This window comes from Rissa tridactyla, chromosome 3 (assembly GCF_028500815.1).
Source record: "Rissa tridactyla isolate bRisTri1 chromosome 3, bRisTri1.patW.cur.20221130, whole genome shotgun sequence".
NCBI lineage: Eukaryota > Metazoa > Chordata > Aves > Charadriiformes > Laridae > Rissa > Rissa tridactyla.
The window spans coordinates 36,915,089-36,939,937 of record NC_071468.1 but is presented as its reverse complement, the minus strand read 5'-3'; the positions used below and the strand labels follow the sequence as shown (position 1 = coordinate 36,939,937).

Below are 24,849 nucleotides of genomic sequence, written 5' to 3'. Positions count from 1 at the left end.
CACTTTCACTTAAACCCAGGTAATCACTTTCCCTTAAACCAAATACATTTATGGGATTGTTAGATCAGAAGTAGCCAGGAACTACATGTCTTTCCAATGTGTCTTTTGAACTCTATCTCCTATATTTATAATGGATTTTTTTTTTCACCAATAGTGATCTTAGATAAAACTGCGTAGGTTTGCTTATATGTGTTATCTATGCACTTCTCAATACCTAGGTGGAATTGCAGATTATAGTTTGCATTCCAGCATCCTGGAATATGACACCAGCCCTTTCTGTGATAATCTTGTAAATGCTGTGATCTTGATGGTGTCGATAAAATATTCTTCTTAAAGTTACCCAAGAACTTTGGGATATTTGTGTTCAGGTACTCAAAAAAATTAGTCATTTGGTCTATCTCGTTTGGCCGGGTCACACAATGAGCACTGGCTTAGAAGTCTTTGAGAGCATTTTATTAAATTTTATTAAATTCCCACACCCAACTGTTGAGGGAATGTGAAGCTCTTCACACAGGCAAAAGCATCACAGCCTGTCTCTTCAAAAGCTATTTTTCCTCTTTTAATCTGAGTTGCACCTAACTAACCTGGTATCTATAATATTTAGAGCTGTGTATTTTACTCCTGGCTACTAGCTGTAGTCCTCTTGTTACAATACTGAACTGCACGGGGAGACTGAAAAAAATTCAGCCAAAACATCAGTTGAGTAAAGCTTCCCTTCCCAAAAGAGAAAAACTTGACAAATCTGACAGCCTAGTGCAAAAGGAGCATAGAAATCCCTACCAAAAATATGTGGGAGGGAGCATATATTTAAAATAGGACCGCCTAATTCGGCTGCTAAATCACTGTAAGGAGCTCTGTACGTCTGTGTGTGTGCAGGAGGGAGAGGGAGAGACAGAGGGAGGGAGAGACAGAGAGGGAGAGAGGAGCAGAGGGAGGGAGGGAGGGAGGGAGGGAGAGCAATGTGCCTTTCACAGAGCTGGGAGCTTGATGGGAATGTTTGATTAGCTCCTCTCTCAAAGAGAAAAGGTGTCCAGGCCTCCCTCCACTGCCTGGCTCTCATTCTGTAGAATAATGTTGACTGGAGTTTGGGGTACAGAAAAGCTTGGAAAAAATAGCACTTTCATACTGTGTGGAGAAAAGGAATAAAAAGTTGCACACCTCAAGCAAGGTAATTCTGATGTCATTTCTCTGCTATATTTATTTATGGGGGAGAGGGGGGAGTTGCTTTTATTGCCTGTTGATAATAGTTAAATATTTTCACTGCTAAGAAACTGTGGGGATGTAATTTTTTGTTTAGCATTCCAGCTGTGTGCATAGGATCAAAGACCTAAGGAGATGAAAACATAAATGTAGGATGAAACTGTACTTTAAATTATGTATACTTCATTAAGTATTTATAAAAGCATTAAACCCCTACTGTTAAAGTGGACACATATACCCACTGCCTGAACAGCAAGGGCTTAACTATTTGGTAAAGAATGGTGTATATTAGTCGCACATCAACCGACATATATGTGCCTACTGTTCAAGCAGTGTGTAATAGGTAAGGCAACTTGTTGCCTAGGTTTAAAACGGTTTTGCTTTCAAGACTTTGTCTCTTTGATCAATAGGAAGGTGTGTGTTGTATCATTAATTAGCAGTACCTGACACCCGGGAACACGAATCTCCAAAATACAGAATGGAAAATGGTATTATTCCAGTGATGTGTATTTCTGTGGTGTGAACTCCCTTGCTAGATGGGTAGATACAGATGTATGAACAGTACAGTAGCCTAGACGCTATATATCCTTTTGTGCTGAGTGCTTGTTTTGCTGGTGAGGCTCCAAAAATGAATAGCATTGTCAAGCCTGCCACAGCCGTTCAGCTCTCTGCAGAGAGATTAGAGTCTTGATAAGTCTCTTCAAAATGCGATTTCTCTCAGGCTAGTGCAAACATGAACCAAATGCCCCAAGCAAGCTTTCAACCTTCGTTAATATTTTGTTCCTGGAGTTTATGGGAGCTATGCCACATCCAGAGCAAAAAAGGAATTGCAGATTACAGGGGCAGATCCTCCTTGAAGCACACTTCTTTTCCTCTAACCTCTCCAAAATTTAAACAAAACACCCAAAACAAGCAAGCACACACAGAGAAAAAGTAGTTTAGATAACTTTTAACTTATATTTGACTGACAACAGCAATGGACTCATATATGTTTATAGCTTGTATTATACATCCTGAAGTTAAAAACAACTTGCATTTGACTACGCTTAAAGAATATCTATGGTTTTCTGTATCCGTAGTACCATGTTCTTCAGACTTTACTCACTTCATCACTTGAGTGACAGTCATGGCTGTAAGACTGGTCTCTTTCAGAGATGCAAAGAGAGCTCAAGCGAAAATAACTGCATTTCACACACACATTACTTTTGGAATACTAAATTAGTATCTTATTTTAAACAGACTTATTTTGCTTGCATATTTTACCTAATCCTTATAGTTGCTGGGTTTGTTCTCACTGGGACGACAGAAAAGATTTCCTGTGTTTCTATTATTCAAGACATAAGCTGTATTTTTTTTAAAAAAGAAACCTTGGCTGTCCTGCCAATATAATTGAATATTGCTTTGTGTTTCCACCTGCAGTAGGAATGTTACATTCTTAACTTGCTCACTACTTTTTGTAAGACACTTCTTTCCCTGGTATGATACTTACATGTGACTGGTGCTTCAACCACTACCACGGGCTGGTTGAACCAAATGGTTTTACTAGCTGAACCAGGTTTCCTTACACTTGGGATGCAAGGAAGCTACTCCACGTAGATTCTCTGGTGCCTAATAAGAATGAGATCCTACCAAAGTCTTCCCTTTAGTGGAGACATTAACAAGGTCTTCCCCCCTGCGGCCAGCTACTTACTTCCACAGAAGTAGTAGGAAATTAATTTTTACGCTTCCTTTTGCCAAACTTGATTAATTGGAATATTTGTAAAGGGGTACTGCCTGAGACACAGTGTGAACACGGAAGCTGGGAAAACAGGCTAATTACTTCATGTGAAACAACAGAATTATTTATTATTTCTGGCCACTGCTTTTTAGAAAACTTTGCTAAAAACTAAACCTGAAGTTCACATAACAGTGGCATCAAAGGCTTGATTGTCCCTGGTCTGCCTGAAGAGTTTTTAACTTTTTCCTTTTCACCCCTGAGCCACAAATAAAGCTCTAGAAAGAAAATACTGCCCAGCAGCTTAACATGTTAACCCAAGGCTCAGGACGTGTATGTTCAAGTCTTCATTTTACCAAAAGTCTCCCAAATGATGACAGGTAAGTCATTTAGGGCACCTGGTTGAAATGAGCAATAAAAGTGACAGCTCAGTTTGCTACCTCCAGCTGTGTCCTTATTCTTCCTCCAATGTCTTGAGGCTAAACACATAGGAAAAAAATGCCGTGGCACTCATACACATGAACTCCCTGTAGGGAGGGACTGGAATGGGCGGGTGCTGGAGCATGAGGTGCATGTTGGCCCATCGCAATGGGGTTGGAAGGCACCATATTTTCTGCATTGGTGATGAAAAGTGATAGTCCAGGATTTTCTGAGAGCTCCGGGGGATGTTCTGGCCCCCTGAAGCTCTCAGTCCACCAGGAGACCTCCAGCATGCTGCAGCGTCAGCTGAGGTCAGACCTCACATTCAGGGGTCAGAAACTGGCCACTGAACAGGTAACAAGTCCTTACTTCTGAAAGCCCATCCATCATACAGGTCTTGTTGATCTGTATTGGAAAACAGAAACACAGAACAAAAGAGGAATAAATGCAGAACGAATGTTTTGAGTTGGTGGGGGTTTTTGTTTGGTAGTTTGTTGGGTTTTTTTAGGAGAGAAAAATAATAGCCATAGTATGCGTTGTACATAAAGCCAGGGAGGATGCAGCTACAGCAGTCACAGGTCTGCCCTCCTCGTCTTTCTCCTGGAGTAGTTTTTAAGGCCAGAGTCAGAGAGATAGCTGCTTAACACCTACTTAGAGCACTTCAATTTCTCTTTTGAACTTCCCGGGGCACAAGGAGCCCCCTTGTCCCAGCGCTGGCCTGGGGTGCCTGTGCTAGGGCTCAGCTGGGACCTGGGACAATGCAGCCCCTGTTCCGGCCCGGCTGTCGCACAGAGACTATAATTATCTCTCTTCTAATGACCAGCCAGGCAAGATAACAGTTTTTATGCTATGTTTAGAAAACAATGTCTTACTACAAGTTGACGGTTCATTCGCCTGTAAAAGAGCCTCTCTAACAGCCCTGGAGCAGCTGCCATTCTTTTGCATCCTGGTTCCTCTATTTGCTGCACATTTCACACTTGGAAAACTTGGGTGAATGCTGCTGTGCGGGCAGCGCAGCCTCCCCCGACACAGAAACGGCACGCAGAGGCGCAGCAGCGCCCAGGAAAGCTGTAGCCGTTCAGATTATATCTCTGCTAGTAAATCAAAGTCTGACTTTCAGGCTCACAACAGCCTGCATCGCCTTTGTGAACTCTTTTAGCCCCCGACCGAAGGGGCTGCAGGCACTGCTGCGAGCACTACGGAGGGGAGCAGTAAGGCTGCCTTTTACTGGCTCCTCATAATGCCCCGCGGAAAGCAAGCTGCCACAAAAAGTGGGATGTGAAGGGACTTGCTGAAGATAAAACAGGAGCATGTATGACTGATGAGCTTTTCTTCCAGCCCTGTGGCCCGCAGACAAGTCGGGGATCTACTGAAATTATGTAGGCTCCTAAGGCATCTATGGGGTAGCTATAGTGGCCAGCTGAGATTGCAGCCTGTGTGGGTATATCTGACCCTTGCAAACACTGGGAGGTATCAGAAGCGATGGGAAGTGACAGCATGGCACTCATGGGTTAGCTACCCGAATATTTGCTCTAGGCTCTGCAAACATTTTGCACCAAACTCTGTGTCGGGGCGGCTGCACATTTAGTGGTGTCTGAGGGCTGCTCCCACATCCTCTGCCGGTGCCCTGCCAGCAGAGGAGCAGAGCCCGCCCTCTCTCTCTTTGCAGCCAGCTCGCCCTCACCTCTCTTCTCTGAGCTGGCATCTCTGCTCTCCTCTGCAGCAGGACGTGGCAGGGTCGCCTGGGGCTGCCTTTCCTATTCAGGCTAATTTTTCAGCAAATGAGCCCTGGAATAAAAGCAGAAAGTGTGGATCAGAAAGAAAATTTCCCAATGACTTGGAACCAGCAATATTTCTCATGAAAATGTATTTTAATTAAAAAAAGAAAACCACCATCTGTAGCTTTTGCTTTCCCTTTAGAAGCAGAGCACCCAAATCTATAGCTCATATCCAAAACGGGAAACATATTTGCATTCAGAAGGGTATTTTTAACCACCTCTGCTTCATTCAAATCATCTAGGTTTAAGCACTTCTTAACCTGACAAGTCTTACTGTCATGACTGAACTGGCTTTCTAGCACCCGTTAAGTCCATCCTACCTTTGCTTTATCTCCAGAGCTTCAGAGTGCATTAAGAGGTCAGCGGCATGGTAAGAAAATGATCAGTGTCAGTTATCCTTAATGTGTCTCATTCTACAGGACGTCCCATAGACACAGATATAAAAAAATTCTTTCCAGATCAACTTGCATTTGCAAACCGTTTTTCAGCCTGTCACCCTATAAAATAGCTTTGTAAATGTAACAACATGTAACACGGCAGCCAACAGTCTCTCTCAGTTGGCAGCTGGTTTCGTATGAAAAAAAAAAAGTGCATAATTGCCAAGTGTCAGTTTTACATGTGCCAAAATTTCTGGGAAAATTCTGAATGATTTTGTGTAGCTTCATGCAGTCCTTTAATGTCCCCACCAGGATGCGATGGGGATTTCCAGCACCTCCAGGCTTGTACATAAAACTGTGGAAATTTTTACCTCTCCAAAATCAGTTGTTTACAGGGAAGTTGGGATGCTGCTGCCTCTGTGCCTCTCAATCTCCCTGCCAGGTTCCTTTAGGGATTCAGAAGTCTCCGTTCTTTTAATTTTCCCCAAAAATGTAGTTTACCCTTGAGTCCACAGAACAAGGGTGGGACGCAGAGGAAAGCTGGCAGCAGTGCTGTGTATCCTGGCCCTGGTCACCTTCAGTGAGTCAGTTACGGAAGGATAACGGCGCCATGACTCCGGGGACTATTCACCGCTGCTGGCCAGCTGAGGACGATGGAACCCCGTCCTGCTCACCTTGGTGCTGCATCTGCAGCACTCCAGCATTTTGTTCTCTTGGGCTTGGTAGAAGAAGTTTTTGGGCATGAAGCACATGAGGAAAGAGAGGCTGTTTGGAAATAAGGTTCAACGGGAAGGAGAGGACTCTCCAGATGAGGGAGGGGAAAGGTTAGAGAAGTTTAGAGTAGTTGCAATGGAACAACTTGGTACAAATGGGATTGCTTGCAAGGTCAAATACAGGCACCGCAAAAGTCAGACAAGTCTTCTTTCACCCTGCTTTGGGGACAGTCTTTCTACCAAACTGCATCTCAAAATATGTGGTAATTTGGGACGTAAACTCCCAGGCTTCCATGGTCTACATCTTCTAGTCTTAATGGTGAAATCTGTGTGTAGAAAGAAATACGTAAGTTAGGCAATAATTAGATTTGAAGTAGAAGCTCATATGGTAGTCTCCTAAAGCCAAAATTCAGAACAAACTTCCTGAGCATGGAAGTGGATTATGCAATATTGAGGTCTGCAGGCTTAGTTTTGTTTTAGAAACAAAAGACCATAAACTACAAGTTCCTGCTCCCAGTCCATGTGATAAGCACAGTTTTCCTTTTTGATCTCGGGCTCTCAGAAACAGAATCCTGTGATTCATCTCTGTGCCGAAACAGTGGGTTTTAAAAGCTTCTAATATGCAAAATTAGTAAATCAGTGTCAGCCTCTGAGACACATTTCTCAAGAATGTCTGGCTGCACCAACACTCACAGTATCCAGGACTGGGTTCTGGCACCACTTTCTCTGCCACCATGATTTCTAGCTCTTCAAGTCCCCTTCAGGGCATTCAGATATTGAGGGATGTAGTTTTGGAAGCATAGCCATCCCTCATGTTGTCTGCATGACCCATATGCTAGAGAGACCGTTCCTGCCAATTGCCAAGGGCTGCCAACACACATGCCATAAGGCTGCACAGCTTGGCCCACACTATGTCAGGTCTCACCAGCACCTCCACCAACCGCATGTCTTCAGAAACCCAGCACTACCCATAATAGCCTCATTTATAATGCTGGCACCCATACAAACCCATGCTCCCAAAAGCAGCATGGAGTCCTGAGATATCTTCTGTAGTCATTAAAAAAGTGGAAACGGTATTTGCAGGTCCACAGTTTTCAAATGGCTCCCCACAACAACTATGTCTGGTGAGAGATCTCAGCTTGAATGTGCCTGTTGGGTTACAGGTGGGCTGCAGACCAGCACCAGGTGGGAGTGATACAACTGAAACAGCCTGCAGCAAAGCCGAAGCAGCAATGACCACTAGCTGGGGAGGTCAGCCTGCTGCAGTAACAAGGCATAAGGCTCCATCCTCGCTGCAGCCTTTCACCATGAGACCTTGAGGAGCAGGACTCACCTCCGACCCAGGAGGAAGAGACAGGACAAATCCAAAAGATCTCTCTGGAGATGACAGCAGAGAAGCACCCAGCTTATCCACAGAAGTATTGGTAGACTCTGCCTAAAGACTAGACTAGACTAAAGACTAGCCTTTGATGTTTTCTGTGAGGAGTATGAGAAAGCACAGATCTAGTGAGTGGCCTTAGGAGCCCCTCATGGCTCAGATCAGCAGGACATGAATGCTACCTCCACTAGGAGATCCAGACGTGCCTTTTGCACCTGGCTACCACAACAGCTCACACGTATCCTCTGAGCATCCACGTGGCACCTCTATATCCCACACCTGAGGAAGGGGGGAGCCTGAGGTTCACCTGTAGGACACGGGGTAGGGTGGCCACGCACCATGCCCTGGGATGTGGGGTCGGGCATCCTGCCCCTTGGCAGCTGACCCTGCAAGGAGTCAAAGAATTTGGAGGTCCCAGCAAAGTATCACTAGAAGATGACTGAGAGCCATAAGGCATTTTGGGGTTGTTTTCTGATTTGCCTTTTGTAGCAACCTCCTTTGTAGCACTGGTTGGTCTTTTCTAAACTAAAGGTATCAGAGAGACATCCGAGAGAGCTGGAGGGAAAGGTCCCCAAGCAGGAATAATACAGTTAGTCAGGAAGAAATAATATTTTTTGAAAAGTACAAAACATATAAGGGGAAAATGTTAAGCAGTGCATGGAACATGAAACTATCATTTTTACAGAGAACTGTAAAGCAAAATCGAAACTACTTTCTTAGCTTTGTTTCAGTGGTTTCCACCGCGGAAGCAGATTTGAGCTTAGCTTTTCAAAATGCTTTCTACAGCTTCCCCAGTGCTTCCCAATTTGCCGAAAATATTTTGTGTAAGATGCTTCCTTGATCAAGTTGTCATGACTATACATCAATGAATTTCACCACTTACTGTCTTATTACAAACCAGTGCCACACGCCTGGGTAGTTCCAGATGTTATTTTTAAATTACATATGTTTTCTGAACCCTTATCCAACTAGTCCACGGCCTTGCCATGAGGCATCAGTAGTCATACTGACTGCAGGAGATAGATACTGAATTGATAAAGGCTTTCTGTGAGCTGTTGTATGAATTTACTAGCATGCTTAAGAAACAGTTTTTCTTTTGACCTAGACATATAAGCCATATTTGTAGTAAAGGGATACATGGAGCTTTAATAAGCAGAGCATACATCCCAAAATTCCTCTAAATTTCTGCTTCTAAGTTTCTACCAAAAAAGAAAAAAAAAGTGTCAAGTTTTGTTTGAACATGCTACAGAAATTCCAAAAAAACATCCCCAGGGTGATGTGCAGTTTCTTCAGTGCCTTTAACACAAATTCTTCACTTTTAGGCCAAATATGTGCCTTTGGGGGAATTCTGACGCGCTACAATAATTCTTAGTTCGCAGGCAGCACAATAGCATGGTTAGTCTGCCCTCTCTTCGTTGTGCATCCAACCTGAGAAACCACGTATCGCGCTTCAAAAAGTCATTCTAACTTGTTAAAACTATTTGTTGGAAATAGAAAAATGGTGCATTTTCTAATAAGTGAAAGAAATGTGGCTACTGATCTCATGCCACAAAGCTAACACAAGCTGTCGAGCACTACGGAATGGCAGGTACTTCCCTTTGCCCTCAGCTCCTTGGGGAAATGGCAGCACCAGGGATTGATAGTACCTGCCTGGGGTCTGACTGATATTAAGCAGCAGTAGTTAAATTGGAAAAGGGAAAGAAGGTTCTCTGCAACAATGAGCAATCTCCAGCGTGCAGAGGGAGCGTGGGCTTGAGCCTGGGAGTCAGGGGGGAAGATATATGAGCAGGCAAGAGCCGTGGTGGGGAGGAGGATGGAGGGAAGGAGTTGTCTGGACAGGGATTCACAGGTTTGAGCTAAGAGTGATTCCCAATGAGCCATAAAAGCTGTGCATCAAAATGAAAAAAAAAATTAATCCATAGTATGTTAGCAGAAGCCAGGAAAGTACACTGCAGAAATTGTCATCTGGGTAGTCCAAATTATATTTTCTCTGTGAGTGGGTGACACATTCTAAATGTATCTCTTCCTTTGGTGGAAGGGGCAGGTCAGACCAGTATAATTGACGGTTATCTTGCTGAGACAGATGAAAAAGTATAATCATTGCAGTTTTATTTAGGCTCTGAGAAAGGTCTGGCAAGTTAAATCACACTGTAGTTTTAAATAAATTACCTTCTTCTGAAAGAGCTCTGTGGAAAGTAGAGATATCATTCGTCACTGCTACTTCACCGTTATGTTGGTTTAATTTCAGGGCATTGCATGAACACAAAATGAGTAGTGCAGGGCTGCTTGGGTGTTTTTATTTGTCTCTAAATTGCTGGGTATAACATCTCTTCATTATACCTACCTGAATGGACCTATTTTGGACTAAATCCTTCTTACCAATCTGCATGTAAAAGTGTCTTAAAGCAGCTCTGAAAAAAAGGACTCCTGTGCCCAAAGTACAACTTTGATAGAATTTAGACCTCTAAATCCACCCATACCTCACTTCAATGACTTGAGAGTGATTTGACAGGTACCCCACAATGGGTACTGGCTACCAGCAATCCCCCTGACCCTCTTCTGAGTCAGGGACATCATGGAGCAGAGCAGGCACCATTTAAAACGTGATGCGGCAGCCACAACAATCAAAACTTTTGTAGTAAGAAGTAAGTGGTGAGAACCATTAATCAGGGATAACCGTACCAGGGCTGTCCATGGCCTCAGAGAGTTTGAACCTATGTTTTCTTCATCACCAAAGAGGTCCCACCCACACCATCAGACTCAGGGCACAAATGACTGGGATACCCCCATTCTGTGTGATGCAGCAGGACCCCTGGGCAACCAGGAACGCCAAACTTGGGATCAGAAAGAAAGCAAGTGAGAAAGGGCCTGACTCGCTGCTTGCTTGGGAGCAGAGCAGATCCAGAGTCCCTGGCTTTGCTCCTGGAAGGAGCTTGCATTTCACAGTAGCTCGCTACTAAAAAGCAGAGTGAGTGAGGGAGAGGGAAGGTCCTAGGACCCTGCGTCCTCTTTCCCATCTGGATGTCCAAACCATCAGGCTGCAGCAAGGCTCTGAGGGCATCTTCACAGCTCCTTAGGATCTGAGATGCACAGTGATCTAGTTTCAGGCTTTCAGTAGAGAGGGGAGGACGTGCCCAGGCATCCTCCGTAGCCTTGGGGATGGCACCTTTGTTTTCAAAAAAATCATAGAATCATATAATCACAGAATGGTTAGAGTTGGAAGGGACCTCAAAGATCACCTAGCTCCAACCCCCCTGCCATGGGCAGGGACACCTCCCACTAGACCAGGCTGCTCAAAGTCTCATCCAACCTGGTCTTGAACACTTCCAGGGATGGGGCATCCACAGCTTCTCTGGGCAACCTGTTCCAGTGTCTCACCACCCTCATAGTAAAAAAAAATCTCTTCAGTCACTTTGTAGAGGGCCGCTGCTCTCTCCAGGTTAATTTTGAACTCTTGGGGCTTCTCCGAGCAAAGGCTATAACCTCTGACCACCTCTGAGCTGCCACTGCTGTGCAGGGGTACCCAGGGTCCTTCAGCCACACGGGAAAACTTCCCATGTTACATTTGTTAGGGGCAATAGGCCGACATCCATTTTAGGCAGCTCACACACCACCCAGTCGGCCAAACAGCCCAGCCTGCCTGTTGTCACGGCACACCGACGCCGGTGAGCCAAGCCAGTCAGTAGAACTTCTCTGAGAAACAGGGATGACGGCTACCTCCATAGAGCAGTATGGGGTGAACCAGCACGTGTTCAAGAAACGCAGTCGTGTCCAAGCCCTCAGCACCCACCTCTGAAGCAAAAGGCCTTAAACTGCAGCAGCCATCCCCCGGCTGTCGAAGGGGCCACTGCAGTTGCGGGTGGAGGACTACCGCTGGCCGGCTGTGGGATTCGCGTGGCCACAGAAAGCAGCTGGCAAACAGTCTATAGCTACTGCTTAGGTGGTAAAGGAAATTACTCAAAATGAATACCCCTGACTGTAATCCTAATGCTAGCTGTGTATGTTAATGCAATGACTCTTTAAGGCAAAAGCACAAGCTGTCCCTAGGCTCAGAAACTCATTTGGCAGTGGTTTGGTTGTTCATTTTATGAAAAACACAAGTGCCTAATGTGCGACGTCCAACACTTCTTACAGCTCCTCCACCACAAGGGAAAGACCTGCAGCCATAAAAGCCTGAGTTTCCTTGTCAGCTCTTTCTGAGGTGCTGGATAACAAAGCAGAGTGCACCACAGTGCTCTGAAGCTCAGCATTGCCTCCAGGAAGCATTTTTGGGTTCTCAGTCCTAGTTCCACCTGCCTCCAGCTGTCTGGGCACGATGCGGGGTGTGCAACCACAGCAGAGGCTCCTCTGAAAGCTGAAGAAGGTTGAAGAATGCACAGGGTAGAGGAAACCTTGAGTTTCTAATTGACATTTCCCACAAAGAGTGTGGGCAATTAGTTTCTTTTCTTCTCTTTCATATGATGAAGTATATCATGTCCTATTTTTGCAGATGGTGCTAGTACAGATATTAGCTTTCTCTTGCTTCAATTATAGCAAATCCCTTGCAATTTCCTTCACATATGAAAGAAAACAGGTGAGCATTCACTCACCATTTTTATAGCAGAAGATGATGAGGTCTGTGATATTTTTTAATTCCTGAATGCATATATTCTATTTCAGACCATTGAAAAAGTCCAGCATCCCACGCAAACAAGCTCACCCTTGCAAAATAGCACCTTGAATCTTACCGTTGTGACCTGGCCTGGGATACCTACAGGGCAATCTAAGCCTCTGAAATGAAATATATAGTTTTTCTGGCTCAGCAGAACTCATTACCTGCCTTTCTAAAATAAACAGCCACATCATTCCTTCCCTGTGACAAGAAAGGGGGGTGAAACTAAATCACATGTGACAAGTGTTAGCCATATTACCTAGTGCGCATCAAAATGAGCAGCTATTGTACTGCCGAGCAAGGTACAGTGCTGTGGGGACAGAGTATGACCATGAAACAAAGAAAGGGTTAAGCGATTTTTTTAAAAAGAGACAAAAGAAAAATAAAAAGAAATCTGAAATGCTTTATTCCAGATGATGATGATCAGCTCTCGTTTATCCAAACCAGTTTACTCACACCTACACCAAGCCCACTTGATTTTCCCATAAAGGTCACATATTTAACTCAACCCACAGTGCTTAGAGATCCTGTTGTTAATGCCACGCTACTTGCTCAGATAGCTTTCAAACAAAGTCCACTTCTGTGGGGTTTTTTTTATGCTGCCAGTGCTGCTGCGATATTACAACCCCTTGAGAAGGAGAACAATAACACATATTATTGTGGTACAAAGAGAGTACACAAATTAATTTCTGCAGCCCAGGAGATTACAGGAAATAAACTGCTTACTCCCGCAGAGACAAAGCACGTGGCACCAGCAAAGAATTTCGGTTTGCACGTGGAACGGACAGCAGTGCCTGACACCAAGAATCAAGGACTTAAAACCTACACTTCCATCAGAAAATGTTATAGCTTGCCACACAGTGACAATTTATATGGATTTAAACCATCTGTTAGTTTGTAGCATGTAGCAGCTCCCTCAGATCTTTTTAAAAGTCAAGCTGCTAATAGAAGGTCAGTCTAAAAATCTTACTTTATGTGCAGAAAGAATAGTTTGCTAACTCTGTCTCTTCCCTAACATTCAAGCTTTTTCAAGTATTCGTGGTGGGGAAAAAGTAATCAACATCATTTCAAATAGAAATTTGATTTTGAAAGGTAAAATAGGATCTGCACTGGGAAACACTGAAGGAGGTATTACATTGGCACTTGACTTAGCCGGGATTTAAGCACGTGTTAATGTAATGCATATACTTAACTGCTTTCCTGGCATAAGGGTAACTTCTGGTATGGCAGTCTAAAGGATAAAGATGGGAAAATGTACTCTGATAAACAAAGATCCGGCATACAGTTTAGGAGACTTAATACTAAATGGTCGCTAGTTACCACTACTGATTGGGACTGCAAACACTGCATTAACGGAAATGTGATCAGGAGAAATCTCAGCAAAACTCATATTTCAAACTAGAAATTTTTGGGTTTGTTTCAATGGAATCTGTTCATATGGTAAAGGAACAATAGCTTTGTGTTTAATAGCAAAGTGTCATTCTTGATCTACAGATAAAACATCCCCGAACCTCCCAGTGGATGTCCATGGACTTATTCCAGGCTGTTGCTCCCTTTACCAGTTTGAAGTAGCAGATGCCATGCTAGTGCACAGTATAGGAGATCTCATACGGCTTAAATCAGGTGACTCCCTAGGCCCCAAATACAACGAATGCACACAGGCTTCCCACAACAGAAAGCTTGGAGCCTCTAAGCCGGACACTTAATCGTCAGCAGTGTAAATCCTACTGCGCTTTTCCCCATGTGACAGCCCGGGGTCTGAAGGCCAGGACCCCCCCTTGAGAGTGTTGCCACCAGAGCTGCGTCACAGGATGTCTACGCATTTTTCCTGGCCTGCCAGTGCCTAACATAGAAATTAATATATTGGAAAAAATAAGTTTCTTTACTATTATAGTTTATTTCCATCAGGATACCAGTATAAACTGCACCAGTAAAAGTACAGAGTCCACAATAGGATGCGTTTGTGTGTAGCTATGACAACAAATCTGTTAAGTAAATCTGACAGCCTTGTCTAAATGCTTCTGTTAATTCTCTTATTGATAAAATATTTGTTATTGCAGGCTAACGTGTCTGCTGAACTCATTTGCCCCCGACAGGCTTTACATATGAACTCTTGGCCTCTTTCTGCAGGAAATTCATATTTGAGGAGAAAAAGCCCACTTTCTGTTTTTAAAAGCAATACCGCCAGCAGACTAGGTGGAGATTGTAACTGCAGCCAAGCCTGGGGTAGCGCCACTCAAGAGGACTGGGATGGCTCCTGGGGCGGCTGGCCTTGGCCTGGGGACAGCAGGGCCTTCAGAAAGCAACGAGAAGTCTTGCGCAGCCCCGGTGGCTCAGGTGGTTATACGTTTTGTGAGACAGGAAAAGTTAAGTAGTATTGGACTTTCTCCAGGAAGCACACAGCAACCCACCCATGAAGCTAGCTTTTACATGGATCCTTTACCATCTCAGACCTTTTCTACTCTAATTAAACTGGAGATGCAAATACCTCATCACGGAGCCAAATACTGTCAGGACAAATGCCCACAGCTCTCTTTGACTTTAGATAAAGATGCTGCTGCTGAATTTATTTGCTGCAGGTTTTGGGAATGCTCATATTAAGAAGCCTTTTCCAGAGCTTAAGTCAGTGTCAGTACAGTCTTTAATAGTGCATGGTGGTTCTGCAAATGACTTGCAACTCTTATTCTACCCCTTCTTTTTCTGGGATTGACCTGCAGTGAGAACTCATTGCAGGGGAACGGTTTTTTGATACCTCTGATGTGGTGATGGGTTGAGACTTATAGCTGAAGAGAAAAGCATCTGAGCTACGTTCCTCTGAACCCTCTTCTACAGCTTGTTACTATTTCCTTTACCAGCTTCACAGTGGAAATACGCTGCAGTAAATGCTTAAAATGGATTTTTCTTCCAGGAGGATGGGCAGGGTTTTTTCAGGGAAACTAACATTGACAGCAGGATATTACCACATAACTGCTGTTGCTGCTATGGCTTGTACAATCTGGGGTCACCTCAGCTGCACTGTCCATTATTTTGCAGAAAGACACAGTTACCATGTTGAGCCACTTTCCAAAGCTCCAGGATTTAGTTTGGTGTCTTCTGAGCAACCACTGCTGCCTTCAGCTTTAGCCGCCTAGCAGGAGGACTGCCTTAGGGAGATCATTAAGGAAAGACACAGTACTATTAGTAAGTGATACTGTACTACATCCTGGCATTTGAAGTTCTGTGACCATAGCACAGAAGCAAAAATCAGAGCTGCAGCTGGTCCACGTAAAAAGAGTTATAAATTATATTGGCCTAGAACTGGTTGAACTCAGTTTAGTCTAGCATACCTTTTTAGTCACACTCACTCCAGAAGCATATGACTTACTTGAAAAAGAAGAGCAACTAAAATAAAAAATGTGGAAACATGGTATATGAAGACAGATTGCAGGGTTTTTTTCTCTCTGCCCTGTCTGCCTTGTCAGCCTAAATTTCTTTCTGGGGCATCCGAAGCCCTGGTTCTGAGTACATGAATTGCTATGTGAAATCTGCCACTGCTGTTTTTACAGGAGGCAGATATCTTGCTTTTCCTGATCATTTGTAGCTTTAACATTCCATGTATTTTCTTCCTTGGTAGCAAGCTAATTCTTATTCTAGTACAAATCTTTCCATTTGTAAGCATATAATCAGTTTCTTTGAAGTGAACTGAACTGAACACACAAATATTTTCTCCCTCTCAGACTTTTTACTCTGGTATTTGTCAAGTATCATGTAGTATTTTAATGACTGAGATTAATTATGAGCACCCAACCCAGGATTCCCTCAACAATCACCAAATAACTGCAAAAAGAGCATGGGAGAGGAGGGTCAGGAGGAGCTGAGAGGGGTCATGTCTGGTAAGCTTGTGTTCTTGTAGCCTGGCCAAGAGCTTCAGGGTTGGCAGGGGTCAGGAACCACATATGCAGACCCAGAAAAAAACATCCAGATGTTCTGACAGAGTCCTCTTAATCTCAGGTGCTCACACATGCACGCACACACATCCTCAGAAACAAACAATGGCACAGTTGCAAGATATTTTACACAATGTCCTTCAGGAGTGAGCAGACCTATGTTCCCCATATCTTTATGAGATTACATGGTGCTGTTTGATGTGCAGACAATATGATCTTGTGATTATGTCTTAGAAGAGTAGAGAGAGAACTTGAACAGCTGCCAGAGCACGTCTGTACCCATCATGCCCTCTCCTGCCACTGGCTTCAGAAATAAGTATGTGGAATGAGATCTTGGTTTTGTGAGGCAAAAAGTAAATCTTGGACAGAAGTAAAAAAATTAGTCAGTGGGAGTGTCACAGTCCAAACACCATCTCCTCTGGGGACACCAGCTGCCCATGAGAAGAGGATGCAGCATGTGAGGACTGTGAAAGATTGAAGAAGAGTGCACAGTCCCTCTTCCCCCACCATTCCAGCATCATCTGCAATGTCTTCAAATGCAGCCTGATATACTCTTCTTTTCCTTTTCAGTGCTCCTTAGTGGCACATCCAGATTTTGCTTTACTCACCATGAAGGCCACAGTCATTGCAACCTTCTTTGGTAAGTACAGTTGATATGCTGCAATTGGTAGTTTATGGGCTTGTACTCTCCAGAAGCCCGTGGCTGCTGGCTTCTTCTCTTCCCTCTGGACTCCATGGCTAATGAAGCTTTCAATGGCAGGTGGAGTAAGCTTTGGCACAGCTTTTCAGAAACAGGCTACTCAAAAATTCTTGAGTTTGGCATAGAAAGGGTATTAATTACAAGCAGACATCTCTAAATACACAACCAGCTGCATGCAGTCCATATCAGGTAGCACAACTGGGCCTGAAAAACGGCTGTAATATAAAGATTCCCTCCAAAGAAACATCAGCTGTTTCTTACGTGGGAGCAGCCCTTCCCAATTTTTCTCTGAGTTCTTGCTCTTTCCATGAACAAGAAGGTGCCAAAGGAAAAAGGCTATAAAAGTCTCTTATTTTATTTCCCTCAGCAGTTAGACAGGATCTTGCTTTTGGGGAACATTTAGAGAATCCAGAATTTTCAATTCATCTTACATGAACACTGTGGTTGATTGAGCATGATTTCTTAGTGTACTTTACTTACATGTCTCCCTTTGATGAAGATCCAGCCACCACGTAGCCTAGTGGTGCTGTATGGCTTTGTGATATTCCCAGGCAATATTCCCTTTAGCTGGGATCCTCAAGTTTGACAGGATAGCCATTCTTAGTTCAAATTCATAGTTATCCATGTAGTAGTTCTGTCTTTACTAAGAGACCAAATTACTTTCTCCACATTAAGTTATTCCCTAACTTTGCATGTAGTTGGGACTTTGCACTTTGTTTTCTACTGGTTTGCTCCTTTTTTTTCCTAACTACAGTTTTGCCTTGGTTACACAACTGCACCAGTGACAACAGGCCCCAATACTGCATCTCTACTCTGTCACTTCAGACACTGTGAGAGTTATTTTTCTTTTGAACAAGTTCTAGGAGTGATTAAGTCTACAAACTCTGCAACCAGTCTAGGGGAAAAAGAGCATAAAAGAAATAAGGCTGCTGTTGCATATTCTAGTAAGATTAACATAACAAATGATGAGAGGATCAGCCAACACATCAGAGCGTTTCAATTCCTTCTGAAAGCTCAGAGAAGGGAAAGGTGAATAGGAAAGTCAAGATACTTGCAATGAAGTTATTAATTACCCATAATATAGTGCATTTAGCAAGCAAACCTAACAAGGTACGCTACGCGCGTATATTCTGGCGTATGTTTTAATATAACAGCATAGGTCTCTCTTACTATTACACTTTTCAAGTCATAATTCTACTTACCGAAGAAAATCGGCGCCCTTGCTGGGACAGGACACTGGGACATGCCACTCTAGAACCTCAGATGGTCCATAATGCTGCCCACTATGCCATACCTACTGCCACCAGTGAGAGAAATGCCACAACGCACGATTACAGGATAACCTCCCTGCAGGGCTATCAAGAAGGATCTTTCTGCGACATTAACCAACAAGTAGAAACCTAGCTGTGGCTGAGAATATTCCCATTTCATTTTTTCAAGCTGTCAATTCAAATTTGGGAAATCTCATGCACAGGAACTTGCAGCGACTGATGTTGATAGTCCCCCTTTTTCCTGATTCTACGTTTTCTTTGTTTTAGGTGCGTTTTTTATATGTACATATGCAGCTAAGGAAGCCCCAAAGAAGATGAAAAAAGCTAAGCTCTGTAAGTAGTCCCAGTAGTATTCTTGGCTCCTTTACACCAGGCATAAAAAAAAAACAGTGCGAAGTAAAGTTGTATTCTAGTAACTCTTCAAAATTTTCTGCAGAATCAATGGGAGGACCTTAACTAACAGATTCTTTTATTGAAGTCAAATTGCTAATTAAAGTGTGTGCTACTGAACAGGAGTAAAGGGGAAATTGTGTATTTCACTACTAAAATGTATCTTCAGAGGTCATTAGGTACCACACAAGGATCTAAGCAAGCACTAAGGTTTTCACAGAGAGAGGGACATAAACAGCGACATGGACCTTCTGTAACACAAAGCATACGTGGCTGATTAGCATGAGACAAGTGGTGCATGTCCTATGCACTAGGATGTATAACTTTCAGCTACGTTGCTGTAAGAGCAATTCTGTCCACAGATTATTTTGCTCATTTCGTTGACAAACAAGCCTGCTGCGAGGTTGTGAGCTCACACTTAAACCCCTTATTCAAAGTAGATTCTACCCAGCAAATAGCTTTAAAAATTAAGAACAAGATAAGGGCCTGTGGCTACAGCCTGGTGTTATAGATGGCACGGAGCTACATGAGCACAGTGGGAGGTTTGGGAAGCATCCTGCCTTATGTGTGCGCGGTCCCTCCCAGTCCCGACTCACAGCCCCCTCTTCCAGTACCCCCTCCTTCCCGCATGTTAAACACAGCCTGTGTGACTGCATTTCTTTCTCTCGCCAGCAAAGTCTCATAACGGATATTTCCTTCAGAAAAGCAAAGAATGAAGGTCAGAAATATCCTCAGGCTTCTTTAATCCAACCTTAGTTACAGCCACACCCCTCACTATAGGGGTTATTATGCGTTATATTGTAGATGCAGAACACACAGGCATGTCTTGCATCCCAAAACCACTGAGATGAAGGCATAAGAAGAGGGCACCGCTGCCACTCACTCATTGTTTCATGACAAGATCACTCAGCTATGAAAACCATTCAATCTGACTTTACCAAGATTTTACACTCACAGATGTACCCCAGATCGATTGCGATGTCAAGGCGGGGAAGATAATCAATCCAGAATTCATTGCAAAATGCCCTCCTGGATGTCAAGACGTAAAATACCGTGTTTATGGCACAGACATTTATGCATCCTTTTCCAGTGTGTGCAATGCTGCAATTCACAGGTGAGTGAGTTTAAATGAGCAAGGCACTCAGACAAAACTGTCATTTCAGTGTAAAGAGCTCTTGGCTTTTCAGATTCTTTAAAGTTTCAACTGCCTTGTAGCTTTGATTGCAGGCTGCTGTTCTAATAGAAAACCTGTGAAACAGACCGTGTGCAATGCTATGGATCCAATCTCACAAAGCGCTGTCAATCCTGTATTCCTATTGAAATCAGTCGTGTTTGAAGATGTTTCTCAACTTTAGGAGAAGTGTCTTGAGATTTGCAGATCTCTCATTCATGCATATGAAATTACCATTGTACTATTATGATTCAAGTGGAAGATAGGGATGGAGCTGCTGCTGCTACTCATAAAGCTTCAGAAAAAAATAGGCATATCACAAGCGATGAATACATATAACTCTCATACTTCTGGGATTGGTTTTAGTTCTGCAGATTTGAATGTAACTGTCCTTGACATCAAAGGCCGAGTAATGTGCTTACCTGCCACAGAAAAGGACACGGGACAAGAAAATGTATAATTTCAAATTTTATAGCACAGATTTTGCTAAATTTTATTAGCCATGCAAAAACATGCATAAAATTTTAACGGAGAATAACTTTGCAACCAAAACACGCCGTAATTGCAGGTAGGACGCAAGGGCAGGATACATTCAGCTGAAAATGCAGTAAGAACTTACAAAGTTTGATTGACAACTTGTCTGCATTCTGAGTTATTCTAGCTATCGCAGTGCTTTCAGTTTAGTGAAAGAGCTGGGAGCTAGGATAAAGTTGAAAAGTTAAGGCTTTGGGGACTTTGGGCCTTACCTGACGTGCCTGTGTGCATTGGGGCTGCCACCTCCTGGCTGCAGCTCTGTCTGCTCAGCCCCTTGCTGGGCAGCTGGCTGCCAGGAGACTGGCTTTCGAAGGACAAATTCTTCCTGCAAATACGAGTGCACGGTGGAAATTTTTTGTCCCTTCACGCAGAGCTTATCCCAAAGGGAAGTTACCAAGCGAGCGCTGACAGTGACTGTGATTTCCCCCATAGTTCAAATGCTGTCTGCACGTGTTGTTGCGTGAGGGTTTCAGTTTTCCACATTTGCCTTTAAGGTTTGGCTCGTCAGCTTATATGTTGCATTTTCCTCAGACGGTGAATTTCCTTTCCTTACAGTTATTTTACCAGCAGCTTCTTGCAATCACCAGAAAAAGCTACAGCTCTAACATATTCTTCACCATTGTTTGCTGCCCATTACTTGTTTTCCTGCACAGTGTTATTATTGCCAGTCCTGCCACCTCTCTTGAGTCACAGTCGCTTCCTTGTTTGCCTGCTTTCCTAATGATGCCACAGCAGGTTGCCTACACTGAAGGTTTTCTGTTTCTCTTTGAGATATGTGTTACATCATGTGTCAAACACCACAAACAGAGCCTGATGGGTTTTCCACGACTTCTGGCAATATTGTGTTCAGTTTACTCCAGGCTGAGGTCAGAACCAGGCTTAGTTTTTTTTGCGGATAACACATACGGGAATTCAAAGAAAACATTAATCGTATTTTTACAAAAGAAAAAGTCAAGCGAGTGGGAGATTTGCCTCAAATTTGTATTTCTGTCACATGGTTGGCCCGAAAATTCCTCTGAGTACCTCTCCCTGGATCTTCAGCTGTTCAATCAAGCTTGCAGGAATTTTAACGAAGGCAGAGGCTTGTTCTTGTGTGCAACTAGGTCAACCTTAAATGCAGGACCAGTGTATCAGTGGGAAGAGCAAACAGATCCCGACAGCACTTTGTAACAAACTGCTCTTCTCTATGCAGAAGCAGCACAAATATTTCTTAGCAGCAGACTTAGTAATAGCATCACAGCTCCACTACAGCCCCTGGTTTAAAGGTAAAAGTGAACGCTTCATACCTCTCGTGTTGTTGAACAGGTTTTAAGTTTTCTGGGGCAATTTCCACCTTCAGACACCATGTTTTCCCCTTGCAGTGGTATAATCGACAACACAGGCGGGAAGATACTCGTCCAGAAAGTCGCAGGCCACTCGGGGTACCGCGGGAGCTTCTCCAACGGGGTCCGGTCCCTGTCACTGCCGCGCTGGAGGGAGTCCTTCCTCGTGTCAGGTACCACAGTAGAGCGCCGCAGCCGCCTGTCCTCCCCGGCTGCTCCCCGATGCCCCACCAGCCAGGCAGCGACGGGCAGAGGGGGAAGCAGCCTCCTCATTTGAAAGACCTGTTTAGTCACTGCAGGCCCACCCCACCTAGCTTTAGCATGAATAATGCACTTGTGACAGTTTTTATTCTGGGCTTCCTATATAGCCGGCAGAGAGACACACACCCTGCCAGCGGTGTCCTTGGTTCGACCCAACGTGGGGCTGAGCCCACTGCAGGAGGTGACACTGCGGTCTGGATTGACTCTGAGGGTGCCTTAATTCCTGCTAGCGATGTGTAAAATCCAGGCCTCAGTACTGACGGGTGGGTCTTCCTATCGCTCTTGCTGTCCACCCTGGTAACTAGTACTGCTAAGGGAACTAAAGGGCCTTTTGGCCATTTGAAGCATCCTCAGCCTGCACCTGAGCTCGTGCCTTCTGAAGCGACTTCTGATTTCTGCCAACCCACCTCAAGGCACACGTAGCCACACTGTATTTATGCCAACCCTATATTAAGCAATCCTATCGGTGCATCTCAAGTACCTTATGAATTCTCCCCACCTCTGTTAGCCAAACAGTTTTGACACCTACTCAGTGCAGGGAAATCCATCTTAATTTAATGCTCATTCTTTTTTCTCTCCATAGCACACACAGCAATTCATTGACAAAATTCACGGATTATTTTTTTTTTATATATAAATTAGATCCCCTTTACACCAGCTTCAGATTATATTAAACCTACTTGCACTCATTCTACCCATGTGAAAGGAGGGTCTAATTTATATTGCTTTATGTACAATTTCTAAATCTAACCTCCTGCTGTATCCATACAGTGGGTCAGTTCTTGCTGGTCCACACTTTTGAAGGTTTAGGATAGACACAACCAATTGATGTTAGTTAACTACATCATTCCTGGAAAATTCAACAGCTCAAGCAACTGAACAGCCACTGAAAATAAAGAAATGTTCTTTTCATGTGAAAATCTGTGGACAGCAAAAGAGGTCTCAGAATGAACTGTCATCTGGAGTTTGCATTAATATATTTGGATGCACTTTTTACAGCATTCTGCCATGGGTACATCACATTACGACAAGGATTTATTTTGGATGAGTAGGAATTTCCTGGAATAGCTGAATTGCTACTTGCACTTGTTGCTGTTTTTTCCCCAACAAACAGCGCATTGTAATTCTGGTACATAAATGGGAAATAAGATTTCTTTTTTACTTCAGCAGTTGTTATCCCATAAAAATGTAGGAATTTTTGATTTATAGTAGCAAATCTTTATTCTTAATTAATGAGACACTATAAAAGAAGATACAAGAGAAAGTTACAAGCACATGTAAGAGGAGATGATGAGAACTCCGGGCATGTGTAGGCACGGCGAGATTTGTCCCTCATGGGCTTAATTTTACACATGCTGATTGCTGTCACTGACAGCAGTGAAACTGCTTAGTTTATAAACTAGCTCAAGCATAAATCTAACATTATCATCCCTGGAGGTATTTAAAAGACCGGTAGACATGGTGCTTACGGACATGGTTTAGCGGTGGTTTTGTCAGTGTTAGGTTGATGGTTGGACTCCATGATCTTAAAGGTCCCTTCCAACATAGATGAGTCTATGATTCCATATAACACGTATCATATCGTATTTCATATATAAATAGGAAGAAAACTCTCACTATACCTACTGAAAATGCGGAAATATTAGAATTTTAGAGAGAACTTTAGAAGACTAAAACCCCAGGAAGGGTGCTGTATTCATTTTAGCAGCCTGAGGCTGAATGCAGACAGATTTCATTCTCAAAAAGAGATGCATCGGGTTTGTGGGGTTTTTTTACAATCATGAGTCATAAAAAGACAGAGCTGCATAAAGCATTCTCCAATAAAAATACAAAGTCACCTAAGGCATTAATTTCAGGACAGCTTTAGAGTTTGAACTGAGTCCCTTATCCTCCAGCTGAATCCCCTTTCAGCAGACTAGACCCGTATGCGACACTGTACCCTGGGAACGTGTCAACAGTTTATTCCTAGTTAGGATATCGTCACCAAGAGTTTGTGATGTTTAAATTGTGAATGAGCAGGCACACAAAAGAGCACAGAAGAGGAATCCTCGGGGGAGCCAGGCAATGAAGTGGTGTGATTTAGGGGCAGAGGGGGACGGGATCTGTCCCCTGGGACTGAAGCTGCCAGCACACCAGGAGGTATGCAAATGCACTGGTATTCACTTTCAAGCACTGAAATGCCTTGGCACTCAGTTGAATGACTCCATTCAGTTTAGTGGGAGTTTTGCAGCTAGTGGGTTAAGAAAACAGAGTCCTAAACCTCTGGGTTTGCTAGTCACAAACAGGCGTGAGAGGGTGAGCGGCCACCACACCATAGCTTGTACTTCAACGGCCAGAGTTGAGGTTTTCAGCCCATACGTAAAACCATTTTTAAGTATGTTAAGCAAACTCCAACCCAGATGTAACTTTTTCCAGACAGTGGAAAGGACATATTACCATCGCTCCAGACAGCAGGGCTACATTCAGGTCAGGCCTCAGACCTACCTCTCGGTCACAAATGGGATGCAAGTTGCTGTTGATCAAAAACCCCAGAGTCCAGGAGCAGCCAGCCTCCCCAGCTAGTTTATTTGCACAGCACTGTGCTTCAGGTTTGCATTAAGTCATATTAGCACAGAAAGATTCTAAATTAAGATCAGAAGATTACGCTATTGCTGCATCTGTGTAGCAACCACTCATACCTAACAACTCTGCCTCTGTTGGGGATAGAGAAATGCATTTAGAAATCATCTGCAATCCTATAACATTTCCATCTTTCTACCAAATTGGCAGAAGAGCTCCCTAGTTGTGCTTGGCTCCTGATCCTGGTTCTAGCTTGGGGAGAAGTGAAGACCTGCCATCCTTCATTTAGGCCAGCTTCTGTGAGAGACCCGAGGGCAAGGAGGAAGCTCTTCCCAGCTTGTCCTGGCATGCTAACTTGCCAGCTCTGGTCTTTGGTGGATCTCTGTTGACTTCATTGCAGCTGCCCTGAGTATATACCACTGTAAATGAGAAAGGGAATAGCGCCTTACATTATTGCCTCATTAGTAACTCAAACTAACGTCTT

The 24,849-nt window shown here is 43.8% G+C and overlaps 1 protein-coding gene across 1 annotated transcript in view; it reads left to right on the top strand.

Moving 5' to 3' along the window:
* Positions 1-24,849, top strand: part of VIT (vitrin) — a 60,390-nt gene that overhangs the window by 6,542 nt on the left and 28,999 nt on the right. Inside the window, exons 2-5 of the mRNA XM_054195823.1 lie at positions 16,728-16,797; positions 18,396-18,461; positions 19,476-19,632; positions 21,585-21,718. Of these exons, the coding sequence (XP_054051798.1) occupies positions 16,728-16,797; positions 18,396-18,461; positions 19,476-19,632; positions 21,585-21,718 (427 nt within the window). The remainder of the gene's footprint in view (positions 1-16,727; positions 16,798-18,395; positions 18,462-19,475; positions 19,633-21,584; positions 21,719-24,849) is intronic.